This window comes from Lissotriton helveticus, chromosome 10, assembly GCF_964261635.1.
Source record: "Lissotriton helveticus chromosome 10, aLisHel1.1, whole genome shotgun sequence".
Lineage (NCBI taxonomy): Eukaryota > Metazoa > Chordata > Amphibia > Caudata > Salamandridae > Lissotriton > Lissotriton helveticus.
Window position 1 is genome coordinate 505,681,995 of NC_136071.1, and position 24,339 is coordinate 505,706,333.

The 24,339-nt window shown below is 43.3% G+C and overlaps 1 protein-coding gene across 2 annotated transcripts in view; it reads left to right on the forward strand.

Moving 5' to 3' along the window:
- Positions 1–24,339, forward strand: part of LOC144784313 (ankyrin repeat and fibronectin type-III domain-containing protein 1-like) — a 2,450,348-nt gene that overhangs the window by 1,540,411 nt on the left and 885,598 nt on the right. For both annotated transcript variants that reach the window (XM_078663012.1, XM_078663013.1), the window contains one exon: positions 8,414–8,454. In XM_078663012.1, the coding sequence (XP_078519138.1) occupies positions 8,414–8,454 (41 nt within the window). The remainder of the gene's footprint in view (positions 1–8,413; positions 8,455–24,339) is intronic.

A 24,339-nucleotide genomic window follows, 5' to 3' on the forward strand; every position in this document is an offset into this window, starting at 1 on the left:
CGGAGCTGGACTGAGGGTCTCGTTACCGCATGAAAACAAAAGGTCTGTGTGAGCCAGGCCTGGCGGGATTGAACAGGTGCACAGGGCTCGGCATTATTCAGCAGACACTATCACCAAGGATACAGAGCACAGGCGCTTTTCATCAACTTTTATTTGTTTTTCTAAAACCGCAGCAACCCCCCCCATGTTTCACAGAATTTATTGACTGCCACAGATCTATTTTCACATATTAAATATTAGCATCTAACAGACAGGAGTGCGTGTCCTTCCTCCCCTTTACACGTCCTGCATTACAATGCAACGCTCTGCACTCACCCTCTCACCTAACATGATTACATCATTTCCCCTTGTAGCCCAAGAGCCTGAAATCCTAAAGCACAAGGAGTCAGCGCTTCTCTATGTGGAGTCCACTTCAAGAACTGGTAGACAGAGAAGGCCCTACACTCTGGTGGTCTCGGTGAGTCAACCTTATGTATGGCGAGTGCCTTCAGCGTCATGACAAGCACGCCTCCTCGAACCCTGACACCTCTTCCCTCCCAGAAGCCAGAGCGCCTTGTGAAATGCACCATTACCCGCTCATAGGGCCTCCTCGTCCCAGTCTTTACAATACGAGGTTGTCGCGCCTCCTGACAGGCACGCTAACATTCTAGTATTAAAAAAAATTGAGAGAATAAAGGCCGCTTCCACCAGTCTACATGCCTGCTACTAACAAGACCAGACACAACAAAAAAAGTTTGAGCTATTGGCATTGTAAATGACTATGCCTTTTATTTATGTTTTAAAAACGAAAACAAAAATAAAAGGCATTATCATTTGCAATGTCAATAGCTCAAACTGTGGAAACCCACATATATTAGCTGGCTAAAACTGGTTAATTAGCTGGTACAATCTCACCTTGATGATGCCAACACCATGCTAGCTGACCTCCCCAAATATTCGGCAGCACCTCTCAGCCATCTTACACTGCTTCACACTTGGTGAAGGGAGCAAAAAAACATAGACATCACATCAATTTAAAGAGACATATACAGGCAGCTACATGAGGCTAGAAATTAATTCAAAATAGTCTGTTCACTCACAAGGCGAAACACCTTATCTGGCCCTCCTACTCATTCCTAAAAAACAAGCTCCACACCACAAGAGGCCAGAGAAACATTAAACAAAAAACACTATTTCACGAAACTGAAGTAAAAAAAATCAAAAGGTCTTAAACATTCTCCTATCAAGTCCCAAGACTTATAATAACCTCCCCGAAGAACTGGAAAAGAATGGAAACTCCCTAGCCTTCTGCAAGGCTCTAAAACTTCACTATTCAAGCTCCATTTGCAACAGGATAATTATTGGACCCATCCCTTGCTACAGTAGCTTCTATTCTTGTTCTATTTTCCTCGCAATTTTGCATTTGCGATGTGAATCTCTGTGCTGTTATCTAGTTCTATGAAATCTATCTTTGTATGTGAAGTGATGTACTATGCATGCAGTGAAGTCGTTGCTATATAAGCAGCATGATAAATAAAAAATCTCTGCCATCTGTAAGGATCATTACAAGACCTTACCCTCCACAAACGTACCAAAACAAAACACTCACATAAGAGTCTATATTCATGACATGCAAGGACACTACAGCAGAACACTCTTCTGCAGAGTCCTAGATTATTTGTATTTACGCGTCTATTAGAGATTTCCATTCTGTAATATGCAGTATTACTTCTTAGACATCAGGCAAAATAAATCTTTCACTACATAAAAAGCTTTGGAAAAAGTCTAGATGGACGAAACACATATAGGCGGTCATATTTACTCATAATATAAAGGATTCATTCAGAAAAAAAAGTGTAAAAAGAAAAAAAGACGCTGTGTTTTGTTAAATAACTAAACACAGTCATACATGTTGCCTTTACACTAATGTGTGGTTGTCAAGTTAAAACATATTTAAGAATGGGGACCAGTTCCTGGATTGAGGTCACAATCCAAGAACCAGTGCTGCAGGGATGTCTACGTCAGTACCCACAAAGCACAGTGCATTTCATTGCTCCTCTTTTGTACTTACCAAAAAAACATTAATGTCAAGATACAACTACATGAGGATCTGAATAGAAATAAATGAATGCCTCTTGGCTTCTCAAAAAATAAAAGTTACTTGTGTTATACATGTCCATACTGATGGCAGGGGGTTCCTTTGTATTCTGATAGAACAGCAGGTATTTCTGATCCTCTGAGGTTCGATTCTAAAATAAAATTGCTCTGTATATCGGGCATTAATTCTCACTGATTCATTTCAGAAAGATGGCCTCATTCTTGCCCCCGTTCGGTGATCTGTAGCCAGGTTTAAGATGTAGAAATGTAAATGGATACAAAGGATATTCGTACCAAAGCCAACTGAAGGTTTTGCCGACATCACAAAGCGTTTCAGCACTGATGACTACTCATGATAGTGTCTCAGTGGCATAGCTGACATTCCTCTCCTTATTTCACTGTGCTGATAGCACTGGAGAACGTTTCTGTACTGGTGGAATGGGGGACATTTTGAAGAGGTCGCACTCCTGCACGTCTGTGTCCAGGCCGCACCAAAGAGGGGGGTCTTTCTATATTGAGTCCACTAAAGGCCGATTTAAGTAAATGGAGTTCAGATTATTTTGGTGTTGATGACACTGGGCAAGAATGTAGATATTGCCTTATTGCATCCCTGTATTCCTGGCAGTTTAAGCATTTGTGTAGTGTCCGCAATCATGGCCTTTCTATGCAGATTGAACTGAACAGCTCAGAACATAGTGGGTGTTTCTTTTACAGGGGTTTTAATGATCACAAAGCATATATTTAAAAAAAGCCACTGGGTGGAGCTGCGAGCATTGAAAGACGAACAAAGCTAATTTTAAAACACCCGTGCCTGCAGGGTCTGCTGAAAAAGGAAAGAAACCATGTTGAGAAAAAGGGGTAGCGAACCAAATAGGAGAATAACATGAAGTTCTTCCATTTCAGCTCCTTGAAACCTGATATGGAACACATGGCAGCCTGCAGTACTCGAAAAAACAAGCGCGCGCGCCTCGTGTGGCAGCATGGGGAGGGGGCCTGCCGATTCCCTTGCGGGAGCCAGCGGCGATAATTAATACCATATGGTGCTGCCGCTCGCAGCACCATATGGTATTAATTATCGCCGTTGGTTCCCGCGAGGCAATCGCCCCAAGTGCACGCGTTGCCACTGAAGGCAATGGAACGCGTGCACGAGTTTGCCTCAAAAAGGGAATCGACGGCTTTAAGTCTCTTTCCTATGCAGCGCATGCGCGCTGCGTGGGCGAGACCTAAAAAGGAGGGGCATGACTGGGATGAGGAGGACTGTAATTAGGGTAATGAAGAATACCAGTAAGTAATGGGACATTAACTCCAGCTCTGACCCTAACTCTCTTTATGGCTTGTGGGCCCCACAGTTTTTTAATGTACCAATCAGGGAAAGGCAGCTGCTGCCACAGAGGATAGAGGCAATGCCTTTAATGCCACTTGGACTTTCCTGTGCCTAGAATTCCCTCTAAGAGACTATCTTTCATTTGAATTATCTGGCAGGCCCAAATTGTGTTACCACACCCTCTATCCACACCACACACACCATCAGCCCCATACACACACACCCTCAAACCCTACACGCAAACAGACCCTCTGCTCACACACACACCCACATATGTGCATATCCGAAATGACCAAAAAATCATGCCCAGATTGGAAAGTTCTTCTGTGCCATACTAAAAGATAAACGCACCATGCCTTTGATGATTACATAATATACATCTATAGGTTTGTCCCACATGGCAAGTTTACATACAATGAATAAATCATGGTTAAAAATATGGCAGACAATATAGTAATATTCACTTTTTCAATATTAATCAATGCCTTGAGCCTAACCATACGGCTGCTGTAGGATTTGTATATATGTGACTCCGAAGGTAGTATTACTTTTCCGTGTGCATTCCTTCCACAGAACAACCAAGGCTACTTACCCAGCCTCAGAAAGCACCACCCAACACCACACTGATGTATACTAGTCACTCTCGATTTTGAGTATAACTATTTTTACCTTCACCATTTTCATTGTCCAAAGCCAATATTCAACCTGCATTTCTATGGTATAGACAACCTTTATTACACACAACCAGCATAACTTTGTTAACCCATTGTTGGAATTTCATAGGACATCAAAGAGTACTCTATAGTGAGTCATAACATCACACACAAACTTTCCAATCTCGTGTATAAATGGTCATATTCAATAGCGCATATTAGAACGTACTCCCACACCAGCACGTGCACAGTGCTTAATTTGAGCCGGTGGTTTCCGGTGCTCAGCACCAGCATTTAATTCTCAACACCGGCACTTGTTACAGTCTGCCACAACGTGGCGCTGTCCGGCCACCTTACAGATGACCATAGCAACAGTTAATTATTAATTCAATACACATTAAAAATATGACTATTAACCTGCCAACCAAGTCATTCTTACAGCTTTGGGTCCCCGAATAGTCCGAATTGTCACACCTGTAAAAGTGTGATAGTTAGTAGTTGTGTTGTTTCTATCATTGGCAGCACGGTAGGGGCAGTGTGTGGCAAAAGCTGCAGTGGCCTCCTGATGAGAGCCCTGGCACTTATTTTTTTTGCAAATTAAGCACTGCATGGCTGCAGAGCTATATGCATATCAAAAGTGCAGCAAATATCAATAGAACTGTCACACACCACACGATCTAGAAACACACAAATATTAGCATAATACACTGCCACCCTTGAATACAATGCATAGTACGGTCGCCTAACCTGAGTAACGAAAGCAAGTCACAATTCACAATTCAGCAACTAGCTTCACGTCTTCTGTTTACACGAGCACACGTTACATAGCATGGTTACAGCACGGCATTTACACTAACACGAATGAGTCTAGTGAGACGTTTTCAACCCTTTGGTTTGCACTTGTACTCAGCTCATGGGACCTTGTGCACTTTAACGTACCACCATCACATCACGAGATAACGTCCTACAATACTGATTACAACACACATTTTTTCGTCCCTTCATAGTATTAAATGTTTATTTCAGGATTGTGCCCTGGCGAAGGGTAAATACCCGAAATGCATTGGATACACATCATGTTCCAGTCATTATGATACAAGGTTCATCTTTTGAATTGAATATGTGAAAAATCAAGAATAATCACAAGGATCTCAATAAAACAGATGAATTGAACCCCTTTTCTCATCAGTGTTTTGACGCATAACCCGAGAAGCCTATCTTTAGGACTCGAGTAGTTCCCAGGGGGACACATCCCTGTACAGGATGTGCTGAAATCAGATTTTACACGACGTTTTGAATGGAAGACGTTACCTCAGGAGCACACAAAAAAATTATCAATTGAAGCAGCAATTTCTCTGAGATTGGTTGTCGCGAGTATTCACCCATTAAGAAGATTAGTTTGACATATTTCAGCATGTGTTACCCCTTGTTACACTAATGTGGTCAAGCTGTATGACAGATATCTATCAGTTTGCACATATTTTACAGGTTAATGTGAAACACAGCAAGGCTACCCTGCAGGCTGCAGAGAGATATCCTTAAAACTTAGACTGCAGAACAGTCTCTCAGTTACTCATGTTGCTGGTAAGGGCAGTAGACAGCCCAGAATTTAAGCAAACGAATCACATCTAGGAGAGAGAGTTTCCCTTTTTATCCAAAATATTGAAATTTCTCAAATTTCCTAGTTTGCTGTCCCTAAGGCATCCCTCCTTTAGAAGCTAGTTAATGGTACATAAAATGCTCCTAAATGTTTCACAAATGCAGTGGTAGACACTATTTACTGGGGGTGGCGGGGCAGGGGGGAGGAGGCGGGGTGGATATCAATTCATATAATAAAAAATAAAGCACTTACCTTCAGGCCGGCCGCCACCTCTAGGTCCGCTTGCCACTGACAACTTATACTCCTGGGAAGCAGGAACCAGGAAGCACCCAGGCTCCTGACTCCCCTAGCCAATCCCAATGCTCCAAAGCAGCACTGTGATTGGTCTTAGCGCCGTGGTTCGGTGCACAGACGGGGAATGGGGACCTGGGCAAGTTCTGTGCCCAGGTTGGGATGTATGTCATGACAACGCAGGCTTTTACACCGCGCTGCCATTACGACGCATCCATTACAACGCAAGTCGTTACAACGACTTGCGCTGTAGGCGCTGGATTTTGGAATAGTATGATTTACTATTCCAACTCCAGCCTACGCAACAGTAGGGAAGGTGTTGGAATAGTAAATCTACTATTCCTTAGTCTCTAGCGCCATCCAGCGCAAGTCGTTGTAACAACTTGCGTTGTAATGGCAGCGTCGTAATGGCAGCGCGCTGTAAAGCACGCGTTGTCATGGCTGTCTCCCCCAGGTTGTAATGCAGCCTGGGTGCAGAATATGCAAAGTGTGCATGGCCATTATGGTTGGCCCGAGAGGGCCGGGCAAACCGTTTTGGGCACTTTAGAGTGGGCAACCCCTCCTCCCCTGGCCCCTGCCCTGTACAGCCCTGCCCCCACCAGGAAATAGAAAACTAAAATGATAATAATGCTGGTTATTATCATTTTACTTCTCCATTAACTACTGCTCGTAGAGCAGTGGTGCAACACTCCTGCGCCTTAGCAGAGGAGACGCCTCTGCACAGATGCTTCACAGGTGGGCAAACCTTCCTTGTGAATCAGTGCAGATCTTACACAGTTAAAAATAAAATCAGTTGTAGTTTTTTACGTTTCAGTTTTGTTTATGGTTTCGGTATGGCTCTGTCCCGCTCTCAGACCACTTGGGTGGCATGCAGTAGGTAACAACAGGTTGTGATGTACTGAGAGTTGGATCATGTTTTATCTGCCCATGCAGGTAATAGCGGTGGAGCAGGGTGGAGGGGGGACTCGACAGACGACGATGAGCGAAAATTAAATAAATAATTATTGTTCCCTCATCGTCATCTGTGAAGTCCCTTCCACCCCGCTCACCACTCTTACCTGTCCGAGCCGCTCCTTGGATCATGAGTATAGTTCATGCCTTTCACAGCATTTCAGCTAGCGACAAAGGAGATACTCGGGTGCAGAGTGGCAGGATTCCATTTCCATAGGACCCGCTTGATTATCAACAGATAACTTCCTTGTACATACAATGTCAGCCTGAACAATCATTCAAATGTAAGACGCGCTAGTATTAAATTTCCTATGGTGTAGGTGAACTCACTTGTTGCCCTGATGAAGACTTAGGGAGAGATCCCAATGGACGAAACGCATGTTGGCTAGAAACTTTTTTAATGACGGAGACAATTAAAGAATTACCTTTTTTATACAAGGACCCCAACGTCTTTGGTATGTGAACATTCTTGTGAATTAGTTCTGATCTCAGTCAGCTAAGAATTAGAATATAGAATTGCAGAAAGGTTAGTGATATAACTTTTTCACAAATAGTTGGATCATGAGTATAGTTCATACACCTGGCAGTGTTTAAGCAGGCGATTCTGAGGCACTTATTTTATTAGATCTCACGGCGCTTCAACACTATGTCCCATAGCATCCTGATTGAAAGACTCTGGAACTGTGGAGTGGGCCAAAAAGGGTGAACACATCTAACATGGGCTTCGATTGGAATTCATAGAGCATATTATCAAGGCCATTATCGCCGCTTTATCGGCAGTTTCCTGCCGATAAAAGCGGCGATAATGTATCGCCTGTCCTTGATAATATGCCCCTTGGTTCTTCAGTGTGGGATCTAGGGGAGTTTAATTGTTGCTCTTAGGGCTGTGAATACCCGTATCTAGTGCTGGACACCGCATTTGAGGGAGTCATGTACGTTAGAAAATGTGCTATTACTATTAAACTAGTTGGTAGATGCTTCCAGTAATAACCTTACTGATTTATTGTTACAGAGCACAGTTCGTAATAGTTTAGTGCCTGATTCTGAGTTTTTACAATTGTCCAGACCAATCCCCTCTACAGAACACATCATTACAGCTCTGTCAAAAGATCATGTGTGATTGAGACCAGGATCTCCACTTGGATTGCCAAAGAGGGAAGTGGGAGTGATGTGGTACAGCCTAGATGACATTATCAGGCCGATCTCTTTCAATTTAAAGGAGCAGGTGTATTGCACTTGTACATGTTCTGGAAATGCAAATGTGCAAGGTGAAAGGTCTGCAGTGCTAGGAAAAGAGGCACAGTCAGAAAATAGGATTACTGTGACAAGCAAAGGTGACCTTCCATATGAACGTGTGACGCACAATGCCTGAATTCATATGTTGCACTGCAGCGCAGCCACTGTTTCGGTGTCCTGCAGTCAGTCTGTTGAGCTCTTCCACAAGAATCTGCTATTGATAAATAATATGTTTTCCCAAGTCACTGGGTCTAATGTGCCTTTCCTTTTCTTTGTTTTTAGAGTCTTGGCTCGGCTGACAGAAAGGATCTGCAGCAAGTAAAGTAAGTTAATCGTTACTTGAGATTTCTTGGCCCACTGGAGATGGATGCTTTGTGATGTTTATTAATTCATTAAAAAAAATGTGCACGCCCTAACACAAGGACAGATACTTTTCTGGAGATCTCCAGGGAGCAATGTTGTGTCTTTATTACGTTATGTTTTTGGAATATGGTTAGAGCCCATTCGGCCTTTGAATGGCCTTGTAGAACTTTTGGCAGTCTAGTAACTTTCCACTTCTCTTCGGGGTTAACACTTCTGATTGAACACGGGTTCAGCCTGTGATGATGTGTTACAGGTAAAGAGTTCTCATGGTAGGCTTGGTTAGGTGGTTAAGACCGCTTCTTGAGCTGTGTGTGGCTCTGACCTCTAAGGACTGCGGATAAAGGGTTTTGCCAAATGCCAGAGCATCCTATAGCGCAATAGAAATGTCCATAATCTGGTAGATTGGCAGGTGCTATTGGCACATCAATGCCCACTATATGAGATATTTCTACGTTGTTGGATGTATGCATTCCATTCTTTCCTGAGGTTCTGTTGAAAGTTCGCTTTTGACCTTTTTAATGGTAATGCTATTTGAATAAGTCAAAGTTTATTTGTTTTTTTTTACACCCATTCATTCATTTCTAGGAGCCAGCTGCTTGTAGAGTCAAGCAGTACCAACACTCTGGTCTTTTGCACTATGGTTTGCAACTGAAATGCATGTGCACGTGAAGAGGTGTGGCGCCGCGGCCAGGGCGACTGACGCTGGAATCTGGGGACCACGGTTCGATCCCCGGCTCCGGCGGCAGGTTAGCCCAGCACCATGTGACTCTGGGCAATAGCTCGCTTAATCTTCCCGACGGCCCCCAGCGCCTAGAGACCCTTACGGGTGATTGTGCGCTTTACAAATGTGGACTTTACTTTACGTGCAGAACTAAGATACACTGCTGTGTTTTTTTTTATCTTGCGAAGTCAATAACATTAGTTGAGAGACCAGGAAAACAGACACTTAGAAAATATGAATATTGTGACATGCATAAGTGACCTTCCATATTAGTGTGTAGTGCGCAAGGCCTGAATTCATATTTTGCAGTACACTGCATCCAATGCTTCTCTGACTGGCAGCCAAGTCTAACTGTTGATGTATTCCACAAGAATCTGCTATAGGGCTGTGAAGCCAGACCTAAGAAAGGCCCCAGATTTCTGATAATCTCAGCCGAGTGAACCTCAGTGGCCAAGAAGAAAAGGCAAACGAACGGGTATGTGGTGATATTTGGTGACCATGTGTGCAGGATGCCAGGTTTGTCACCAGATAGCTTGTATCTTTGTTTTTGGTTCTGGAAGTTAGAATTGATCTGGATCATAAAATCATTACAATTGATGAAGTTGCTCATTTGTATAAGTATGCAAAAAAGGGCCAACTCTGCGACTGCAGCATGGACGGCTCCATAGACCTCAAAGTGCCCGTTGTGTTGATAACCAACAACAGGTTGAGTGGAATTAGAGTAGCAGAGTTTTCTTGGCCTAAAGCTGTCAATAGTATTTTTATCCTGCACAGAAACTATTTTAATTCACTAATAACTTGGCATGATTGAAAAACGTATTGTGCAATGCCCAGCCGTTAATTCTCTTCAAGGTGTTTCTCCATATACATTTGTGACCAATCTGTTTTCAATTTTTGATATAAATTAAAGGTCGGTAGGTTGCTGGGATAATGGGATCGCCCATGGATTAGACGACTAAAGTTTGCTCAGTCAGGTGGGGTCTTTCCACTGTCTGATCAATACATTGAGAATGTTTTTAATATTGGGGTTATATCTCTAATTCCAGTCCTCGACAAAATATATTTTTATTTTATTTATTTATTTTCGGAGTTTTTTTTTTAAACTTTGTTTATTGGCATTCTTGATACAATAACATTACAGTTAATATGTGCAGCAGACATTTTTACTTGGCATCACATATCAACATTATTATAGTGCATAGATCAAATTTAGTCATTCCGATAGCAACATTGGTAAGAGTGGTATACATTGCGGTGCAACATCCTCACTAGTGGTCAAGTTCCTGATCTTGCGGCCCATCATGTTCAGTTCGATGAGGGGGCTAGGAGGAGGCAAGGTTGTCCTCAGTGTTAGATATATTTGTAGAGTTTTATATAGCGCGAAATTATATTTAAAAACGGTTTCTAACTCGAAAATACCTTCATAAATTTCCCTCACGTACTTCCACTATGTCTTTATGCTTACCAAAATATGTATTGCTACTATGCGATGTTAAAACATTATCTATATTTATCAGCTGTTTCTACCTCAAAAATGTATCATCTACTCATCCTAATGCCTTCTTCTGTTTTGTTTACGTATTGCTATTTATGTATCAGACTATGAGTTACAGGCTATGAATCTCAGTACAATTGTGTTGACCATGTACGCTTTGGCCAACGATGTTGTAAGGGTGTTTTTTGAAGTGGGAGTTTGTTCTAATATTACGGTTCCAGGAGGGGGTGTTTTCAGAAACTCCGTATAAATTCATAATTTAAGAGTTAAGAATCATATCAGGCCTATGCAGCTTAGGTAGTAATCATGACAATTTCTTTCTTAGCTTTTGTCCCTGATGCCATTTTGCACCAAACCAATAACGTTTTGTTGAGCTTTTTATAGCTCATTGATGTATCATACAACAAAACTTGTTTGCTGATTTGGCTTGAGCAAGGTTTTCTGAATGTCCTAGACGCTTGCTTAGTTTGTGTTCTGTACTGGTGCCTAGGAAGGCACATTCCTCGAAATCTGATTTTCAGTTGTTTGCAATTGTATTCATTTGGGTTTACATGGTGTTCAAAACTTGGGTAAGACTGAATTTATTTTCAAAATAGTTCAGTTTGCAGCACGGTAGCACGGACTATTTGGACTTGCTCTCCACGGTGAAGTTTCTGAATGTTATTAGCCTTATTGATGTCCCCCAGAAACTATATGGAAGATTGCTGTTAGGGAGACTGCAGGAATGGATGGAAGACCATGATATACTCACCCCATTACAAGCTGGTTTCAGGGCCAAGATGTCGACGGTTGATCAGTTGTTTAGACTACAGCTGATACACTGGAAGCATGTGGTACTTGAACAGGGGAGTTTATATCTAACTTTCGTTGACTTAAAATCAGCGTTTGACACGGTTGACCGAGACCAGTTATGGAATATCTTATCAACCATGGGGGTTCCATCCTACCTTTGTTTACAGCTTCAACGGCTTCATGAGGCCACATACGCCCAGGTAAGGTTTGGAAAAGATGCGCAACTGACGGCTCCCTTCCCTGTTGACAAGGGGGTACGGCAGGGCTGTGTGCTCGCGCCGACCCTCTTTTCACTTTTCCTTAATGGATTAGTGGAAGACCTGTACCTTGCGAAAGATCTGGATTCCCCAAAAATAGGAACCCGTAAATTCCCCGCACTTATGTTTGCGAATGATAACCTGCTTCTCTCAAAGACACCAATGGGAATGCAGCGAGTTTTAAGGGAATTCACCCAGTTCTGCAAAAAGAGGAAACTGTTAGTTAATATTGGTAAAACTAAATATATGATTTACAATGCCAAACCTTCTACTTATCCTCACCCGGTAATGGAGGACATTCCGCTCGAAAGAGTCCATATCTTTGAATATCTGGGTCTGACCTTAAACGATAAAATGTCCTGGACACCCCAAATTGACAAGGCGAACTTGAGGCTCGCACAGACAATAGGGGGCCTACGAAAAATGCACAGTGGTTGTGCGCTGAGGGCAATTAGCCCCCATTTGGAGATTTATAAAGTGCAAGCTCGTTCAGCAACCATGTATGGGGCGGAACTGTGGGGGCATAGTAAAACAAATGCACTAATGCTTACTGAGAACAAGTTTATTAGAAGCATTACGGCCCTCCCAAATAATACCCCGCTGGTTCCACTTAGGATGGGCCTAGGAATTCTCCCAGTAGCCGACCTAATTTCGAGCCGACCATTGTTATATTGGCTTCGGCTATGGCGTACACTAGAATTGAGCCATTACAGGGATGAACTCAGGGCACTCCTATTGTCACCAGGAGTTGTGGAAAAGATACCATGGCTTGCTTTTGTGAGAGACTCCTTCACCGCCATCGGCAGGGAGGAGTTATGGGCTTCACCGGAGGAGGCGTGCTCAGCTATTACAAAAAACTTTTTATTTAAAGAGCTGAAAGATTATAAATTGTCAATTCTGTACCGTATGGTTAGCTCTTCAAGCCTGACCTATGGGTTTTTCGATTTTAAATCACATTACTCATTTGAACAGGTCCTGGACACAAAACACCCTTCATTTACCCAGAGGCTTTCCTCCAATTCAGATATGGGATCCTTCCACTGTTTGCAACAACAAATAATTGACTGCCTAAGACTTGTTATTTATGCCCTGGGTTCCACGTGGAAGAGGAAACCGAAATCCATGTAGTTTGCTTCTGCCCGGCTTATAAACAGGCTAGGAGCAAATGGATTGTACAACTGTGTAGGAATTTGGGCATAAGGGATTGTTTTGCACTATTCAGAATTCTAAAATCTAACATGAACCCTTTATTTGTTATTGTAATCTCTAAATTCCTCCAGGCTATGTGGTTGAAACGAAGGTCTCTTTTTAGAAATTGACATTTAGATCCAAGACTGTGCTCATTAGTATTATTAATTCTGGAGTGTTTATTATCTAATCCCCATAAAATGTTTAATAACTTTTTTATTGTATTTTATATTAATTTATTTCAATTTTAAAAATAATTGCCCTTTTAAATTTAAGAAAAGTCTCGTAATATTCTTGATGTACTGTAGTTTCCAATGTAAACCGCCTGAATTTAGGCTACTCTTGTATTATTTGCATTCGTTTTTTTAATTTCTGTGCTTTTATGACTGTAAAGAGTCGCAATAAAGTTACTATGATGATGGATGTTATTAGTCGGTTCTCTTTCCATTGTTCCTGGAGTATGTTGTATGTAGAAGAAGGTTTTGCCAGTATCATGAGTGGTGGACAATATTTGACGGGAGAGAGCTAGTGAATCTATTACCTAGCTATATACATTGACTTCTTTGGATCTTCATGGTCATAGGATAAAGACCAGACAAAGTGTCTGGAGGTGAAAGGTGAGATGAGAGAGGTCATCATGGAAAAGGAGATTGAAAAGACTCCCATTAGGAAGGAGATTTGGTTGGGTTTGTTTATAATTTGTGTGAGTGCACATATATTGTGAGCAGCAGTAAGGGTGGTTGTCATCTCTGAACTGACCAGTATCTTTGGACAAATGATTGAATCTTCACCATTCTTCTCTGAGTAAAAGTAACTTTGCAGGCCAGGCCGACATCTTCCTTTTAGCGTTCTGGATTCAATTGTGAAATAAGTGCAAGCTGATGCGACAGATGGTATTTAGAAGACAAAGTTTAATGTCTTATAACGAAGCCCAACCACTGAACATTTCCATACATTTAAAGAATGCAATATAGTACAAATTCCAATTCTTTCCATCAAAAAGTCTCTACCCACTTAAAATACCAGTAGGGGACTTTGAAATAAATTTGATTTTGAATAGAGCCCTTGCTAATCACTAGAAATAACAGATGTTATTGTTATCCAAGGTAATGGTACTCCATTTAACAGCATGAGATGGATGAATCAGCCTTACCTGGATTTGAGTTCATGACCCTCAGATCCCAGTATATGCATTGCACGTACTTGTAAACTTTATGTGGTACTTAATGTGCCATTTACTCTTTGAGCCATCTCACAACAATATTGCTTCATACTGACACTGTCGTTAGTGAGACAATTGAATGTTATGGTAAACTGGCATTCGCAATTATAATCACTAAAATGATGATACTTTATTTTCTTGCTTTTTCCTTTTTCCAACATGTTTGGTGTTTTAATAGAAGCTTTAGAAAATGTTTATTGTTATTATTTCGAGGAAACACAAGAAATTCATTAATTATTTACACCACAATCATACAGCAATAAGTGAAATTGGGGATCGCCAATAAGTTCCAGGAGGCGCAGGGTAAAATCAAGCAGCTTGATTACAGAAAGAAAGAAACTCAGTCTCAGCCCAGAGTCTGCCGGCACAGATTCAAGTCATAACATTCTACATTCTTTGGGACAGAGCAGTACCATGCTGGTAGTTCAATATTAACACATTTATAAAGCTTTAACTTTTAAGAGAGCTACATCATTACAACTCTAACATGAAAGTTATCACACCACTCCCTCCCTAAGAAACCTTAGCAACCCCTCGCCAAACCAGAGCACACATCCTCCCTGGTAAATAATGTACTTATTTACAGATAATCTATTGAAATTCCATATTATTCCATCCTCCAACCTAGCTGTCCCTTTAAACACTTTTACCACACATTGAGGGCTGCTAAAATGAAAACCACGCTGTGCTTTCTTCGGCAATTTCACTCTTACCACATCACCAACTTCTAGCATTACACCTTTGATCGCTTTACGATTGTCAAGATACCATTTCCTATTCTCTCACACATGCATTTCCTTTGACCAACTCGCTTCCACCCTCTTTTCCGCTGTGGAAATCTGTCCTCCATATGGCCTGACCCACGGGGGACATATCCTGGTATTGGGTTTGCATTTGCAGAAAATTTCTAAGACCAGTGGTAGAATGTGGTGTAAATCTATAGTCCTCCACTCTTTCTTCCAGTCCCTTGACCCCATCCCGATTTTGATTTCTAGAAGGCCTGTGGTAAAAATGTTCATGTATTTTCTAATAGCAAAAGGTCTATCTTTCTACATTCTTTTTCTGGAGCTTTTTTGTACTTTACCTTTTAATGTGATAGCAATTGTACTTGTTAAAGGTCTGCCTCTCCAGCACCTCATGGAGAGATACGCTTCTTGAGTTTGACAAAGAGTTGTACTACTTTGATAGTTTAAAGAGTACTTCAAAGTGGACTTTTACCCCGTCTCTATCTGTTCATCTCAGATCATCATGGGAGCTCTGCTAAGCCAAGTGAAAGTTCTGGCCAGTCCACATTCCTTCACCCCCAGACGGTTTCTTACATATGGAAGCAGAGATATTGTAAGTAGAACCTTGAGAGTCAAACTGTCCCCCGGCAAGACATGGTGTTCCATAAGGGGCCTGAGGAACACGTCGGTTCACACAATCAGACATGTTTGACATTTCTCATCATGTATTTCGAGATGTATGCAGTCTACGAGTTTACTCTGCACTTCTCTGAACACGTTTCTCACCCCAAAATGCATGCTGATCCTAGCCACACTGAATCAGGTGTAGTACAAGTTCGCTTACAAGTAACCTTTCAATGTACATCAAACATCTTCTGGATCTTTACCCACCAACAAAGAAAACGTATACTCAAGAAAAAAATATGACATCATTGTCCACAAGAATTAAAATGTATTTAAAAAATACAGCCATCCCACCCACAATTGTGACAAAGGTCTACTACAACCTCATGCGCACAAAATACTTAATGGGTCACATTTTCGTTGGTGTTGCATGCCCATAGTCTTCAAGAAGGAAGAATTCCCGTGCCAATGATACCTCACAGACAATGGCCATGCAAGGCCACGCAAGGATAAGAATACATTTGCACTAATATAGGCAGTATGGACACCATGGGCACAATGTATCATAGTCAACATGATGGAGCCCTGCACCAAACTGTATTCTTTTCTATTTTCAAATTCTGAAGTGGTATTTCCTTTTTCAAAAGAAAAAAAAAACCCTTGCCATGTGAGTCCTCTCCCATGGCAAGGAGAGCAATTAGCAGTTTTTGCAGCCCCTTACCGCCAGGGTTTTCTAATGTTGATGGGCGGTAAAATCTGACTTCTAATTCCACCATTCTAAATTAGGTGGGCAGAATTAGAGGTCTTCCTCTGATGGCCTTTACTTCTAAGGACCATCGGAGGGGTTGAATCACAGCGGACATGAAGTCGTGATTAAATCTAAGGTCTGCCTGCTTTTAAATTTGGTAGACAGACCTTTATGTTGGCAGTATGTATAATCCATCGCCATTGCAACGAAGTATACATACTGATAAGATATATATATATATATATATATATATATTATATATATATATATATATACAAACAAAGGTGTCCCACCTGTGAGGATGAACTTGAAAAAACAGGCGAACTCTGCCTTTTGAAGCAGTGTTACTTTTATTCTTGAAGAACTGGACATCACAGCGCTCCTAAATTACACAGCCCTACGCGTTTCAGAGCTCCTGCTCCTTGCTCACGGGCTCCAGGTAATGTTTGCAGGCAGATAGGTGTGGCAAAAAACGAGTCCATTCAACAGTTCCATTTAACTTCCTTCTGGTAGGTTACGCCCTCTGGTGGGTTAATTAATTGAAGATTTCTGGGACTCGTAGTTTTGCCACATCGCAATTCATTTTCCTCCAGTGGATTCTGCCTCAACAAACATAAAATTGCCCCCAATAATGCTCTCCAGTGAGCTGCAAGCACTGGCGCCCGGTTCACTTATTGTGTTTCCTGTTGTAACCTGCTAGGCGCAACTCAGACAGACAGTTGCAGCTCACTGGAGAGCATTATTGGGGGCAATTTTATGTTTGTTGAGGCAGAATCCACTGGAGGAAAATGAATATATATATAAAAACACAAATTTCCACAGGAACCGCTCCGATTCCCGAGGGGATACTTTTTGTGTTTTTTTAATCCACGACAGGGAGGATGTATCCCTTTGATTCTCTCTTTTTGAGGACCTCTCTGCCCTTCTAGGGTTCCCATCAAGGACCCCGAGCCTTGTGTATTAGGAAGATATATGTATACATTGAGCCCTATAACTTTAGAAAATCCTTTTTGGCCTGACAGGAAAATAGGTCAGAAGGCTACATTCAGGGCTTGACTGGCCATAGCGGGTACTGGACGTTTCCCTGGTGGGCTGCCCGAATAGGGGCCAGTTTTGGGCCTGAGGGGGGCATTTTTGTTACCAGGGGCCTGCAATATCGGCCCCCTGAAACAAAATCTGCAGAAACCGGCCCTAGCAACCAGCTCAGCCACAAGGAAACATGGCTCCAAAAGTAAGCAAGATGATGACGAATTTGCATTAAACTATTGGAAACTAGTCACTTTTGCTCGTGGAACCATGTCCACATACTTAGAAAAGGAATTTTAGGAAGTGTTGATTGACTTGTGTGGACTGCTTCTTCATTCAATCAGTGGTGTCCCCCCACCTACCACCCTCAAAAGTTGAAGAATAAAACGATAGTAAAACAAGTTATTATAGTTTTATTTTTCAACTTGTATATGCTGCGTCCTGGGGGTTGGGCCATTGCGGAGAAGTCAGGAGAGGGAGTGGTGGGCTGCACTGCTATCAGTAGGTTTGGCCGGCCGTCTGAGAATGGCCAAACCCACAAGCGCACTGAGCTGACCCCAACCCAGCAGCGTTGCTTGGCTAGATACTGCAAATCACATGCTTCCAGTCTCTCTGGGAGTGCAAAGTCCCTGCGCTCAGGCCAATCCTGATGCTGCTTTCTAACATGAAAGCAGAGTCAGGATTGGCCGCAAGGGAGGCTGGGAGCCTGTGCTGCAGCGAGCGTGGAGAGGACACAGAGAAGAGAGTCGGGCAGCAGGCGAAAGGTAAGCTCTTTTTATTCTATTTTATTAATGTTTGTTATTGTTTTCCTTCCCACGCCTCCTACCTTCCTATCGCCTGTTGTCCACCCCAGCCCCCACCCCACCTTGCCTCACCACTACGCCCGCACAGCAGCCGCTACTGGATTCAATGAAGCAGATTTGGATTTGACCACAGCTGCAAAGGACATTGTACCATTGATGGGCAGCAAAGTTGACAGTCAACGAATCCCCCTGGTCAAATAGTGTGTAATTTCAAGGGAGTTCTCCAATTGTAAAATATACCTGATGGTTTTCCAAAGAAAAATAACCTTAGGAAAACACATGGCTCCTGGGAACGATCAAGAAGGGTTTTGTAACAGTAGCGGTAAAATAAATACCATTGTGCATGAATGAACCCTCCATGTATCTCTTAAGTGGTTGAAAGCGGTGGGCATGTGGGCATAAATAATACGGATAAAACCAATGCCACGCACAGTCATGCTGTGACATCAGTAGAATATGCAATGTAAAAACGAGGGACCGGAGCAAAATGTCATACCTCAGAAAGATTGTTATAATGCAATACCATGAGATTACAGGTTTGGGGTAAGGACCAGGCAAGACAGCTAAAAGAAGTGTCATTCACTGTAGGGGAACTGTTAACCCACTTGTACTCCGAAATGTAATAGCCAGATGGCAGACCACTTAAATAGTCAGAGAGGCTGACGTGGCCGGCATGATAAGGTATACCAGAAAGTCAATAGCAGGACCTAACACCTTAATACAACATTGAACCACACATGACCCTCAGAGACACATTGAAAAATAGCAAAAAGTCCTGATGAAATTCAATTGAAAGCCCTATATAAAATAGTCACTAAGGGGCTTATTTTTGAACCCTTGCGTCACTTTTACACCGCAGGTGCGTCACTTTTTGTGACACACCAGCGGCGTAAAATATGTGCCTTTTTGCACCATATTTACAAAGTGACGGATCTAGGTAAATGCGTCACTTTGTAAACCCCTGCGCTACACTATACCTGCGCCAGTATAATGTATGCAGGGGGGACGTTCCGACGCAAGAAAGGGTTGTAAAAGTGACGCAGTGAAATCTATCAGATTTCACTACGCCACTTTTAGGACACAAATGCGTCAATATCTTACGCCTGCCTCATGGCAGGCATAAGACTGACGCATGCACATTTAACATGGAACTTGCCCATGTGTAAATGAGCCATTGCCGGAGTTGCGCCACTTTTGTGACACACTCCAGCAATGCGTCATTTTTGCCCCTAGAGATACGTCAGAAATACTGACGTATCTGTAACTCCTTGCGACATGATGCGTCATACTGTAAATATGATGCATCATTGGTGTCGCAAGGAGGGTTCAATGAAAATTGACACATCGCTGTTTTCTCGCAGCGATGCGTCACTTTGCATAAATGAGGCCCCAAGAGGTTATGACCAACACACCACGATACTCAGGGGAAGATTTACAAGCCCCTTGCACCACTTTTGCATCACTTTTAACATGGGATAAGTGAGCAAAAGTGGCGCAAGGGTTTTTTAAATCTGACCCTCAATATCTGCCCTTCCTCCAAAGTAGGAAAGAAGGATTGTGGAATAAGGAACCAGGGACCAGATGATTGAAAAGGGGTTTTACTAATTATGAGCCTATGCGAAAATTCGTTGATACATCAGAGCTCTCTGTGTGCCCTGGTAAAACAATGCAGCAAGAGCAAGCAAGGAACTACGAATATGATTTTCCCAGGCGCAGTATTACCACATCTTTAAGAGTTCAGCGGATAAGACTATGGGATTATGGGGTAACTCAATAATACTGCATATGATTCCTCCTCATTCCGCACTGCAACACCACTGCCAGTTTTACCCCAGCTGGCAAGACTAGGCTTGTATATGACAGCGCCGCCTTACCCAGTGTTTCCCTAGAGATTAACTGCCCTCCCCACTCGATATCCAGTGGGGGGAATGCTGGTTTTCGGTGCTCGCAATGTGACTGTTCTCCTATGTCATCAGGTGAGAGCACCCCTCAAATCTGTCCCCGCAATACTAGTCTTAACCCCTCCCATGGTGGTGACGGAACCGCTCCGTCACCAGCCTCGGTCGCGCTGTGCTGGTGACGGAGCGGTTCCGCCACGGCCCGCTCGGCGCGCCTGCGCGGCGCTGATTTCGCGCCTGTGCGGTGCGTTCTATTGAGCGGGTGGGGCAGTGACGGAACCGCTCCGTCACAAGCACAGCGCGCCCGAGGCTCGTGACGGAGCGGTTCCGTCACGAGCATCGGAGCGCCGCGCGGCTCCCCCTAGCGCTGCGGCGGTATTGCCGCCGCAGCCAATCGGTTAAAGTTGGGGAGTTCTCGGTGATTCTGCTGAATGTCCGCTCGTTGCATGAGCATGATATGCAGGTCTTGGAACTACTCCAGGACGTTAAACCAGACATGCTGTTTTTAACAGAGACATGGCACGCTGAATCTTTAAGCCACAGCCATCCCTCAGGGCTGTAAAATCTTCAGGAAGGACCGACCGGTAGGCAGTGCTTAATTTGTAACAAAATAAGTGCCAGGGCTCTCGTCAGGAGGCCACTGCAACTTGCACCACACACTGCCCCTGCCTTTTTTTTTACAGTTTTATTTAGCGCAAACTTTACCCGAAACGGGTATCAGAGCGCTTTACATAGCACCGGTTGCATTACATGAGTACACGTTCATTTTTGTTAGGCACAGGGAGATTAAGTGATTTGCCCAGAATCACAGGATCTTCAGCGTCATTGTCGAGACTCTAGAAGACCGCTAGTTAACGTACATTGGTATTGTATGGATGTGTGGCTGACTCCTTAGGGGAACAGAAGGGCAGGGAGGAGAAGGCCAGGGTGTATGTTCAGTAGCAGCGGCGTCGCTTTACACTTTTTTTTTAAAATGTTGTGTTCCTACAAAATGCCCCTAAGAATGTTGTGCCCGGGGCAACCGCCCCTGTGCCACCCCACGCTACGCCACTGCTCAGCCGTGCTCTTTTGCCCCGGTGGTTGCAGGTACTTTAGTAGCCCCTGTTCAGAAAAACTTTATACTTTGTTACCCATTTCCCGCTGCTTGAAACGTCATTATTCCAAACAATATTGAACAGTATGTTAGAGGCTAAGATAGAGGAAAAGACAGGCGATCTAGAAAAAAGATAAGTTTACTTTGCCAGAAGGCCCTTTTAAAGGTGGGGTCCCAGGGCCTCGGGCCCTGGACAATTGCCCACTTCGCCCATGCCTTAAAAACACCTCTATGGGCGTTGGCACTCGTTTTTGTTGACTCTGCCCTATGTTCCAACATCTAGACTAAGGCTTATAACAAGAGAGACAAAGGCACAAAAAAGTGGAACGAGGAAGAGAAACAAAACAGTCACAAAGTGAGAAAGCCTGCATAAAAAATATGCCACAGTAGTTAAATATAGAGGCATGTAATGTAATGTGGAGGAAGAAAGAGGCATGAGGTGGGAGGAAAACCAGGCAGCCTACAAATTCGTCTAACCCAACACTCAGCAGCATTAATGTCCAGCTCCCAGGAAAACCTTTGGGCGCCCGGGCCCTTCACTTTTTAAAAATGTATTTAAGTTCTTTTATTACAAATTAAACACCAATTGTTTAAGTCCTTTGTTGGGCTCTGGTCAGGGCTACGAGGTCAGGAGCAGGGTGTGACTTGTATCATGGAATAGTAGGGGTGCTAGGTAGGGACAGAGCTCTGCTGGCAGTGTGTGTGAGTAATGTGCTGGGTGATCTTTGGGGAGTGGGCAATCACCGGTGGAGTAAACATCACTTGACCTGATTATTAGCATTTAAAGTCCTGAGCGAGCGTGACAGCCCTGTAATTGCTTCATAAGTATTCTGGTGCCTGAAGAGCTGCCCTGGGGCTGCAGAGTGGCATGCTGCTGTCATCATTGTGTTGCTTGTCATGTTTGAGCTTCACAGCAGGGCCCGAGGTGCTTCTGTGTACAGTCTGGTCTTCAAAGGGCCGCTGACAGGGTGTTGGAATGGCGGAAGCAGACATTGCTTGTCCTTGATGCACGCTTCCTGAGGGTGTGTGTGGGTCAAGGTGTGTGCTGTGTGAGACAACTTGTCCTTCCACCGTGGTTAGCCTTATTGCAGTAATATAGTACGAGTCTTCTCTTTTTTTCCCACACAACAGTGTTATATGAGCAATATGTTTTCTTTCCCATTCATCTAGAGAGGTGTGATAGGGTTCGGAATAACAAGAGGCGGGCGAGCCACTGAAGCTCGAGCCAGGCTCGCGCCTGAAGCCTGGCTCTAGCAGCTCGAGGCCCTGTTTGAAACCTCGAACCCATAAAGAGCCGAGCTTTCAAGTGGCTCCTGCCTGTCATCCTCCAGCCAGCCAGGGCCAGCGCTGCACAGTGGGGAAGTAGGCTTGAGTCTCTGCATTGGATCAACATTCTGTGATTCTGGTCAAATCACCTGGGGCCAGATGTGCGACCAATTTTTTGCGCTCACAAACGGGAAATTGACCCGTTGGTGACCGCAAAATTGGCCTGCCCCATTTACAAACCCAATTTTGCAAGTCTGTAACCTATTACCGACTCGCAAAATAGGGTTTGTAACTCGCTATTAGGAAAGGGTGTCCCTTCGTAATAGTGACTCGCACTTCAATGTAATATTGTTTTGCAGCCGCAATTGCGGACGCAAAACACTCGCAGTTTGCCACCATTTTCAAATGGGTGGTAACCCACCCGCAAAGTGGAAGGGGTCCACAGGGGATCCCTTTCCCTTTGCGATTGGCATTGAAAATATTTTGGCATGAAAATATTTTTTAGGAGCAGGCATTGGTCCCATGGGCCAATGCCTACTCTTAATCTCATTGCTGCTGTGGAATTCCGCTGTGGTGCGGGTGGCTTTGGGGGTAAGCGCGGCGCTTCCGTGCTCATGACGGAACCACGCCGTCATGAGTCACAGTCGGCGTGTGCTCATGAAGGTGTGGTCCCTTCATGACCACGCCTGCTCACTAATTCGCCCGCACAGGCGGGGAATTAGCCCCGCGTGGCAGGAGTGGCAGCAGCATGACGGAACAATGCGGTCATGAGCACACACCGCCCGTGGCTCATGACGCGGCATTCCATATTTTCTGCAAATATTGGGTGCAACAGCAGACATTAGTTGAATCAACCTAAAAGGACTGCCAATACAGAGGCACTGTAGTTTTAAACACCACTCGAAGTTTTCTATTTTTTTCTCTGCAAATGCTTTATTAAGTTTGAGCACAGACAACATCTCGCGCTACACTCTAAAAACGCATTCCATATTTTCTGCAAACGTGTTTGTACTACACGCTTGTTATACTGTACGTTTTTGTCATTTTGTGATTTTTGATCACACTCGCTGTAAGAATGCGAGTTTCTTGTAGAGGCGTTTTTCACACCAGCTATCGAAGCAATCTTAGTAGTCTGTTAGTTATGTCTACTCCCCAACCAGTATGAAGGTTGGAAAGAAAGGTAGGACTATCGTGTTTGCCAGAGGTTACTTTTGACAAACAAGACGGCGGGAGGACGGTCTTTTAAAGAACCTTTTCGTCTAGCGGACGGTAAGCTTCAACTAGAAACAAAGCATAATTCCTTCCTTTTGTGGTTTGGTTTATTATGTAGAATTATGATAGTATTATTATCATTTTTCACAGTATTCACGGGAAAAACGCAGCGAGATCGAAACCTGCACGTTTAGACTCGCAGGTAAATACATCTTTGTTGTGTATTCATCTTATAAATGCAAACCCCAAAACGTACACGTGCACTGACGCTAGCCGCTTGTCTAATACAGGTTTTCTCTACGTGATAGCAAGTTTGGCGCTACACGCAGGTGAGCCTCACCATTTATTCATATTTTTTAAAACAACGTATATGTACTTTATTTTGACAAATGTGGTCACCCGGGTTTTTCTATTCTTTTTATATCACACACTTGTTATCCACAACGCTTTTGCAGGTAAAAAATACCTTGGTCGTGATGGTGTCTAGATAATTAAAAGTGCAATCGATTTGTATGGTTGTTAGAATCTGACATGTCTATACACCCCGGTTTTGGTTTTTTTCGCAGACATCCGCATGAAATATTTACATTAAAAACACACAGGACACATATTACCTCGTAGGATTTAGGTAAGCATGGATAAAGTGGAGTTTTTTTGGGATACAAAAGATTTCATAATGTTTAGGTTGTATAAATAATATTCTCCTTGTTTGTATCTTCTTTTTTTCACAGACCCCTGACGAAGGGGCATCATAGCCCCGAAATGCATTGGGTTG